The 9,951-nt window shown below is 40.4% G+C and overlaps 1 protein-coding gene across 1 annotated transcript in view; it reads right to left on the bottom strand.

Annotated features, from left to right (window-relative positions):
* hmgxb3 (HMG box domain containing 3) overlaps positions 1–9,951 on the bottom strand; it is a 16,822-nt gene continuing 6,871 nt past the window's right edge. Inside the window, exons 13-22 of the mRNA XM_008277737.1 lie at positions 8,828–9,135; positions 8,531–8,658; positions 4,437–4,568; positions 4,134–4,318; positions 3,767–3,989; positions 3,464–3,597; positions 3,008–3,127; positions 2,802–2,825; positions 2,616–2,711; positions 1–2,206 (exon numbers count right to left, since the gene is read on the bottom strand). Coding sequence (XP_008275959.1) covers positions 1,613–2,206; positions 2,616–2,711; positions 2,802–2,825; positions 3,008–3,127; positions 3,464–3,597; positions 3,767–3,989; positions 4,134–4,318; positions 4,437–4,568; positions 8,531–8,658; positions 8,828–9,135 — 1,944 coding nt within the window. The 3' untranslated portion in view covers positions 1–1,612. The remainder of the gene's footprint in view (positions 2,207–2,615; positions 2,712–2,801; positions 2,826–3,007; positions 3,128–3,463; positions 3,598–3,766; positions 3,990–4,133; positions 4,319–4,436; positions 4,569–8,530; positions 8,659–8,827; positions 9,136–9,951) is intronic.

Below are 9,951 nucleotides of genomic sequence, written 5' to 3'. Positions count from 1 at the left end.
TCTCATTTCTTTATCTTTATTTGTTACATTAGCAGTTTAAATTACAGGGCACACTTGGTCCATCTATGACTATATCTACACAATGTACATGGCTGTTACGGTGTCTCTTGATCAACAGAACAGAAAACAGCAGCCTTTAACCTTCGTAAAAGTTTTGTGAGCCAATCACTCATTTAAATTGCCATGCAGAACACAAGATCTTTACAAACAACATAAAAAAAAACAACAACAAAAAAAACGAGGAAAGGAATCTCTCTCAAGTATTTAATGCAGGCAGATTTACTAAATTACTTCAGTTGCTTCTCAAAGGCTGACTGGTTCACTGTGTCTTTGAATATATATCTGAGATGATAATGCAATGCAACCAAAGAAAGACCAACAGCAAAAGGTCCACCACCACATTCTGAGTACAATCAACGGATAAGTATTTTGTCACCCCCTTCTAAAAGCAGTCTTAAAAAGGCAGCAGGTGGTAGTTGAGAGGTAAGAACTTTTAAACATAAAGCGGAAATGTCTTGGAGCAAAAAAGTGTAATAAATATGCCACATCATTCATGGTTAAATATTTACATTTAGTTCTGGAGTAGCTGAGTTAATAAAAACCCTGCTTACATTCATTCAGTCAGAGGAAAGTATTGATTTAGGTGTCAAGCTTATAGCAACTTTTCATACACTGTCCCAGTCACAACATTAAAACCACTCGCCTCATCTTTCTTCTATGTGCCCTTTGTACTCGGACACTGGCAGAGGTTTTTTTAGGGTCATGTGAGTTGCAAGGCGGGGCCTCTTGTGGATCTGGATCAGTCGGGATATGGGGAATTTGAGGACCGCATCAACACTTCGGGCTCTTGATTGTGTTCCTCAAGCCGTTCCTGAGCAGTTTTTTGAAGTGTGGTGGTGTGCATTGTTCTGCTGTGGGAGACCACTGCTGTCTGTGTTGGTCTGGAACCATGTTGTAACATCCACAAGAATCCCAGGACCCAAGGTTTCCCAGCAGAGCATTACATTGTACCAAGATAATCAGTGATGTTCACGTAACCTGTTTGTGGTTTTAATGTTGTGGCTGACTTGTTTACACTTTGATTTTTTTTCTTTTTTCTTTTCTACACTACTGGCATCATTATAGTAAAAAAAAAAATGCAAATTAAAAATGCATACATTACATTCTTTAGTCATTTTAGAATGAGAATTTTGACATTCAGTCTCCATCACTTTAACTTACACTATTCTTGTTAAATGGGTAAAAAATGGCCTCACACTGTAACTTGCATCCTGAAATAAAAATCCTATTTTAGTACCTTCACAGTAAACCTTACTGGCCACTCTGCATTCTTCTCCATACCTACTACACTTCATCCAAAAGGCTATTCCTCACATCTGTAAAACCTGTTAGTGATGCATAGCTGACTAAATATGCTGTTGCACAGGTTAGCCATCAGTTTTAACCGTGAAATAACTCCAACATTGCATCACTTCCAAAATGCTTCTGGTAGCACATGCGTCTCTTGTTTTGGCACTTCCTTTTTCTTCGCTCATCTCTTTGCATGCAGCCATTTTATATTCACTCCATCCGCTCTGCCTGCTGGTTGGTTGATTCATCCAGCTGAACATTCTTATTCAGGCAGGACAACCTCATACGTCTCAGTCCCTTCCTCCTGTATCTGCTCCTCCATCCCACTTCCTTCATCTTCCTCTTTCTCTGTGTTGATCTGTGCCACTCCCAGTCGGTACAGAGCATCCCTGATCACTACCTCTCCAGGCTGGCAGGCCTTCACAACCTGGTTAATCTGCTGGCTCACAATGTCTCTGCTAGTGAGGAAATCTACCAGGCGGTTGTACAGGTAGTAATAAGCTGTGTTGTTGAAGACCATAGGTTGTTTCCGTGCACAGCTAACTGAGGAACAGTCGTCAGATTTTTCTGCAGAGTCATTCTCAGATGTACCTGCCTGTTCTTTCTGCTCTGCTGCTTCGCCATCCTCCTCTTCCTTCTCTGTCTTCAGCTCAGCCACCAGGCTGATGTAGGGCTCCAGGTCTTTGCAGAGGAACAGGGAGTGGTGCTCTGGAGCAGGAGGCTCCTGGGCTGCTCCTGGAGGATGAACCAGCCAGCAAGAAGATGATTTGGTGATGGGGTGGATCTGCTGGTTCTCTGCTACCAAGGACAGGTCGGCGCTGTATGGCTGGTCTTGCAGTTCAGCACATGACACAAACTGAAGAAAAAACAAGATCATTTGTGTGAGGCAGAACGCACACTAAACCTTTAGAGAAGAAAAAAAAATGCTGTTTAGCAGAAACATTTTTTTTTTATTCAGATGCAAACAAGCTAATGAATCCCACTAAAGTGCAGAAAAATGTGATTAAAACTTGCTTCGGATCAAATTTAATAGACAGTTCCATATATGGAATAACTCAAGAGAAATTAATGCTTTAGCATTATTTGTTTAAGATGAAACATTTCATCAACACAATAGCAAAACACACCCATACTCTCAATCATAATCAGAAGACAAAAACTACATTTTTCTTTTTAAGCCAGTACTGTACGCAAATATATGTGTAGATTAAATTTCTGATTGGGCCTAATTTCAAGTCCCTGACAAGATAACTGGAATCACCCACCTCTGGCTTTTCAAAGGGGTCAGAGAAGCAGCCTTGGTTCCTGCCCCACATCTGGGTTGCCAGCTCTGGATACTGCATGTCAGCACAAAGCGCCACCTGACGAGCACAGTCACAAACATAGACTGGAGGCCAGTAGCGGGAGGACAGCAGCAGGTCGACGTGGTCTCGAGCCGTCTCTCCTCTTACCAAGTACTTAGAGGCACACACCACCTGGAGAGAAAAGGTTGTGCATTCAAAAGACTTTACACACATAAAGGGGAGTTTCATTTTGTACTTTATTTGTGCTACAAAGACTTTTTTTTTTTGCATTTGGAGCTTTAAAAAGCTGCATTGCTACAAGTTGAGAGCCTGAATTTACTTATTTGACATGACACATAACTGGGTCATTTTACCTTGTGTGGACAGACTTTGGACAGTTTGCCAGCAGTGAGTTGTGCAGGAGGCTGTGGGGTGGTGGAGAGGCCACTATGAACAAGCGTGTACAAGGAGATGAGAGAGGCCAGCAGCTCCGTCTAACACAGAGGGAGACACATGGCAAGATTTGATCTAAATACACAAACAGAGCTATGAGAATAAAGAACAAGAAAAAATCTAATAAAAATACATTTGGATCAGGGATTGAGGAAACGGTTCTCATGCAAAGCATCTTGCCTTGAGCGAGACACTGGGCCTCCAAGTCTCAGCCTGTGGGGAGGGGACTTTTTTGATTCAAGAAGTTATCACATGATCTGTGTGTTTTTTCCCACATTCATATTCTAGCACGCACTAGCTGTCAACATATTTACTTCCAGTCATTAACATGCAACACCAAAAGGATAAGAGCATAATAAACGCTGCGTTTCACACACCTTGTTAGAGCCTGGCGGGATATTCACCCCGCAGCGGTCCAGCACAGTTCTCAACTCATCCTCACTGTGATCTTCAATCTTGTCGAGTCTCAGCTGGCCGTCATGAATGAGACGTACCAAAACTGAAGGATCTCCTGAAAAACATGATGAAATGTACCATCTTAAAAATATTTTCATGATCCACATAAGCCACTATTAGCAAATCTGCTTGACATTTGAATAATTATACTGCCACTACTGACCCATAACAAATCCACGTGTGTGAACGACAAAATTCAGCTGTTATTTAAAGGAAGCATGTACCTGAAGGAGGCTGTACGTGAGGCAGCAGCTTGTCCTTCTCTGTGTTGATTACAGTGGCACTCCTCATCAGAGGAGGGGTGAAGGGAGCGATGATGGAAGCATCCACCCGTGTGATAGGGATGTCTGTGGGGAAAGCTGCTTGCTCAATAGCCTCACTCTCCATAGTCAGCCAGAAGTCATCCACATGTACCTCATCTGAGACTGAAACCTCAGGCCAGGTGAACTGCAGAGAGGTCACAGCAGGATTGAATAAATGGGCATGTTGTCAAATACACACCCGTAAAACAGCAACTGCTAAATGGCTGTAAGTATGTTTTAATTTGTATTTGGTGGGATTCATTTAGATTTTTTATCACCAATCTGTCACCTCCACATGCTTGAGCTCCAACACATTGTTTGTGTATCGCTGTGCAATCTCTAGCTTTGGAGCAAAACCACAAATGCCGCAGATCATATCGTTGTAATCTCGTACTGTGAGACACTCAAAGGCCCAGTAGCCACTCAGGAGAAGCTCTTGAATATGAAATGATTCGTCCGGAGTAAGAGCGTGAACTGAAACAAAGAAACAGAAAGACAGACTGAGAGAAAACATCCTGTGAAGGACAGGAGCTATTTATAAATTCTGGACAGATACAAACTTTCAGAAAGAGTGAGGGAATCCAGTATTTACCAGGATGACTGGGGACGTGGTCGAGCATCGTCCTGGCTGCCTGAGAGGGAGACTGGCCCTGCTTGATGTTGGCCCTGATTTTCAGAAACAGGTCAATACTCACCAGCAGTCTGTTCCCGATGTTAAACAAACCTGTCAACAACCAAAAACAGAATCAATGACTGAATTCACAAAGAAATTTGACTTCTAGCCAAACCACAGTACAAAATAAAAAATCCTCCCAGAAGCAGTTGATGTGCAACTAAGAAACTGTAACTTAGCATTGCCGTTACCATGAAAACACAAGGAAAATATTGTCTGCGATCCTTTGCCCGCAAGTGAAGTGGAACTGTATGAAATACTGCAGCTGTTAAATTAATGTTTTACATTAATGTTTAAATGTTTAAGAAAATATCACTATCCAAATATTACACTGGAGATAAAAAGATAAAAAGTTTTTGCACAATACTGATAGTTTTGCATTGTGACATAAAAAACTGACATGAGGCTGTGTCTGAAATATTCACCTGCCATGTTAAACAGGTGAATATAGGAATCAGCAAAACATCTGGATATTAAAATAAAAATCCTCAGCCTGGTAATGATAAACATTCTTATAAAACATGTGAAATTAGATAAAAACACGCTCTCTGTAAATGAGCCTTGGAGAGCAGAGAAGTGGAAAATGGGGGCAAATATGATTTACTAGAATCATACATGATGTATGATGATACAAATCCTTCAGCTGTGGTTCCTCCTTTTGGCCAATCAGTGTATTACTGACGGTCACAGAGAAAATGTCTAATGAGCAACAGTTTTGTAAATTGTGTCTGACGTGCAGACCTGAGCAATCACAGTATTCTTGATACAAATAGTTGCATGTTTTGGTGTAAATAATGACATAGTACATAGATAGCATAGAGACAGACCAGCTTTAAAATCTATATATATGACAGAGGATAAAATGCATTTCTAATTCTAATGATTCTTTTGAGACACAGGCCAAAGCTTTAAAATGTAAGGACTTAGGGATTCCCCTCCTCCAGGTCTTACATGAGCATCTCTCTATAGTCTGATATCCAAGTCAGTTGAACAAGCAGTAAGCAGCAATCGATACATATGTCCAAGTGACCCTCAAGTTGCTGGGGCATTTCAAACACTAATACTGTCACAGGACTATTTTCTGTCTCAGATTCCTTGCAGAGGTCTTTCTTGTTAAAATTGTACAAATTTTTATTCAATAATTAAGAGGAATCATTTTATCCATTTGAGGCTGAGTAGTGAAATCAAGGCTGGAGGGACAGAATTACACTACATGTACTGTAGTTTACCTGTTAAATGCCCTTGTGATGTATACGAGGTGTGTCAGAAAAGTTCCAGGACTGGTGTCACAAAAGATATATTTCAAACTACAAACTACAAGTTTTCCCCTTCAGATGACCAGCCTGCACGTCTACAAAAAGATCCTGCAGCGTTTGCTTTGTTCAGTGTGCGAGAAGAGGCGAGAGTTGTGGCAGGACAAGTCGTGGCTGCTTCACCATGACACAATGCCCTGAGCATTCCACAGTTCCTGGCTGAGAAGAACATCACCGTGCTGGAGCAACCTCCCTGTTCACTCCACCTGGCTCCATGTGATTTTTTCCTCTTCCCCAAGCTCAAGGGGGTCATCAAGGGGACCCGTTTTGAAGACGTGGACGACATCAAGATGGCTGTGATGACGGAGCTGCGGAAGATCCCGGAAGAATCCTTCCAGGAGTGCATGGCGACGTGGCAGAGAAGGCTGGGGAAGTGTGTTAAGACTCCAGGGGGATTGCTTTAAAGGAGAAAACTTGTATTTTGGATTTGAAATATATCTTTTGTGACACCAGTCCTGGAACTTTTCTGACACACCTTGTATTATGTTAGGAAAACAAGTGAAAAACTACATTCTGACAACATTGTTCTATTCATAATCATGATGATAAATCATCAGTGGCTCAGCATTTTAACAGCTCCAACTAGTTTGAATGAATTACATTACATTGAGATAAAGAGCAGTGGCAACATAGACAGAATCCTTCCTTTGTCTTAGAATAAAGAACACGGTTCAATCAGCTGTCTCTTGTTTGTAATTTTAATGAAACCCTTGAGTCTGTGGATAATTTGACCCTGAAATATTAAAGGAATGAATATGAAGCAGGGGAACACAAGATTTCCCTATTTGCTGATGATGACTGAGTGTATTTGTCCAGCTCAGACCACACTGGTGCACTCGTTCACACTTGTCTAACAATCTTGCTCTTTCTTTGGTTTCAAACAGACTGTTATAAAAACACAAGTTCTCAGTTTCAAGTCCCTTAAGAAATATGATGTCATGGCTTCAGTTACAGTAGGAGGCATGAAATCTATGAAATATTTGAGAGAAAATATACCAAGTGATGTAACAAAATAGTTTTCAATCAATTTTCTCTGCCTAAATCAAAGGCTTGGGGAATACATAGGGAGATGGGGCCTAATACCTCGTCTTGATTTTGGTTCTCAAATTGTATAGGTCAAAATAAATATTCCAACAATATCAGAAATAGGACAAACTTATTTCAAAGTACATTTGACAAGGGTGGAAGCCCAGAATGAGACATCAGACACTACAGCTGGTGAAAAACAAGTGAGGGGCTTTATGCTTGTGTTCAAAACATTACTATACAGACCCTTGATGTGCTGGTTTTAGTCCAGGAGTTTGGCTAGACGGAAGGTGACTGAGGAGGATATAACAGATGAATACCAAATACAAGCAGTAATTAGGGAAAAGTCTTTGCTGACTTGTGAATAACTTGTGGAAAAAAACATGGATATGCTTATCACTTAAGCTCTGGAATAAGACAGCAGCTCAAACCCATTTAAAAGAAGCTGTGAAAGTTTTGAGATAGTGTGCATACGACCCAGATTTTACACCTAAAAGACCAGATGGCTTAAAGGATGGGTCACTCGAGGTTAAACAGCAAATTGTACCTTTTCTTTAGGGGTCCACAAAGAGTTAAGTAATAATGATTTAATAGATTTGTTCAACTCTGGCACTATATTGAGCAATAAATGAAGTTACTTTTTTTTTTTTTTTTTTTAAAAAGCACTTAGATGATTTTTTTTTACTGAAAGTCTCCATAAAAGGTATATCAATCAAAGACACATCAACAAAAAGATCTCAAAACTGTATAAGGGTCTACAGCAAACCAAATGCACTGAAGGGGAAAATAAAATCGGAAAAAGAAAGAAAACTCAGTATAACAGAAGAGAAATGAGGGTTGTTATGTGAGCTAAAATGGAAAACCTCAAGCTCAATGCTGTACAAAGGGAACTGTGAAGAGTTGTGTTGGAAAAACCTCACAAGATACTTCATTAATCAAGAGACTATGTCCAACTTTGTAAATGCTCAAGACAACGTGGGTGTATGGAGGCAAACCACTATCATATATTTTGGTCCTGCCTATTAATAATTTCTTTCTGGTTTCTTTTGCAAGAAGTATTCTGTCTGGATGTTCCCTTTGAACTAAAGACGTTGGACTTCGGTGTGCTGCCATCAAACAACGCTGATCTACTGTTAGATATCTATTACAGATTGCAAGTGCAGCTAGCAGGGAAGCCAATACTGGAAAGTTGTTGAGACCAGAAAATACCTACAACAGGCAATTGAAGTGACATTATTTATGACATATTTAAGAGGGAAAAAATACTTTTACTTTGAGACATTTTTCTTTTAAATAAATGGTAAAGTTGGATTGTGTACATTACAAATGTACGGCCATCATTTGTTTAATGTGAAGCCTCTTTTCCATTTAGTAGACTGATATTAGCATCAGCAGGACACACCCCAACCCTGATTCTATTAGGTTTGTTTTTCCATTTTGTAATGCTTTTTGTTTTGTTTTTTTTACATTTTATATGTGCTTTTATTTATTTAAATTGCCTTTATAGTTGCTTTTCGTCTGAATTGTGCAGTCTGCAATCCATTTAAGTCCTATACAACAATCTTAAAATAGACAATAGAAGACAGTGAACCAAAAGTAAGAAAAATCTGCTGGGCTTTGGTGCTTAATGCTAAATGAAGTATTACTGCATGTACAGCATGTAGCTCTGTTTACCTGGATGCAGGTCAGTGAAGCTGTGCAAGGCCAGACACTGAACATTGAGACACACTTTGAGCTGGAGGGAGGCGGTCTGCATCAGTGTTTCAGTGAGCAGCCAGCAGTCTTCCTGTCCTGCAACAGTACTAGAATGTACAAACATCAAAAAATAAAAGTCATACACATTAGAGGGCCAGACATCAATACAACATGTCAGTATTGACAAAATAAAACCAAAAGCAGGACAGTTAGAAAACAGAAATAATGAAGAGAAGCTAGGGAGTCGACAAGAGACATCAAGAAAGAACTCGTCACCTCTGGCCTCCTTTGAAGAGCGGGTAGTTACACAGGCCACAGTGAGTAGCTGCCGATTCATAGAACTGAGGCCACCCAGACTCAACCAGCGTCTCGGTCTCAACGTTGTTCTCCTGTTCTTGGTCGCCCGGTTGAACCAAGACGATCTGGAGGCTGTTGAGCTCCTGGATGAGGGTCAACGTTTCCTGAAGCTCAGTGTCGCTCTCTGGAATCTGCAGAGAACTGCGCAGTAGCTGCAGAGTATTTTGTCGCTGAATGTCCTTCTGAGCAGGACTCAGAGCCTGGTACGGATCCAGCAAAGTCTCAGACTGAGAAAAACAAAGAAAAAATGAGTGCATGTTTTACCCACATTAAATGATATAAAAGAAAGTTTTGAATGATTTGAAATACTTGTGTACTTGTTCAAGAGTTGCTACAAGGTTAGATTACTTCTTCTTCTTTTTTTTTTTTACTTCCTTACGATAACAAAATACAGTTCTACAACTACTAGCACTATTCTTAAGACTCCTAAAATCCTAATAGACCAAAGAATCTACACCTCAGACAAACAGAATACACATAAAAAAAATTAGACAAACACCAAAAAAACCAGATGCTAAGGATGCATCAGTTCTGCTTGCTTGAAAACATTAAAGAGAAAATATTAAATGCTGACGTTCATCCTTCTTAACCCTAGAACACTAACGTTAAAATTAGTAACACCATCACTAACGTCGGGTATATTTTACCCGATATAATATTCCGGATAAAAGAGACATAAGAAGAGACCACTTCAGTTAGTTCGTCAAGATCCACACAGACTTTTTTGAATAAAATCCAGTCTGTATAGTGGAAGCAGTCCTGGAGGCAGAAGACTGATTCCTCTGACCAAACCGGAACCAAACGTCTCTCTGGCTTGTTCCTCTTTGGGACAGATTTGATGACGGAATCAAGTAAACAACACTGTGGTCTGACATGCCCAACGGAGCTCTGCTAAAAGACTTGTATGCACCCTTCACGGATCCGAAACAAAGGTCAAGACACTTTGCTTGTCTAGTGGGGCATGTCACATATTGATAAAAGCTGCTTAAGGACTTCGAAGGGTTGCAGTGGTTGAAGTCTCCCATTACAAGGTGCGGAGTGTC

This window comes from Stegastes partitus, unplaced genomic scaffold (genome assembly GCF_000690725.1).
Source record: "Stegastes partitus isolate 25-593 unplaced genomic scaffold, Stegastes_partitus-1.0.2 Scaffold106, whole genome shotgun sequence".
In the NCBI taxonomy this organism is placed as follows: domain Eukaryota; kingdom Metazoa; phylum Chordata; class Actinopteri; family Pomacentridae; genus Stegastes; species Stegastes partitus.
This window is presented reverse-complemented; position numbering and strand designations above follow the sequence as displayed.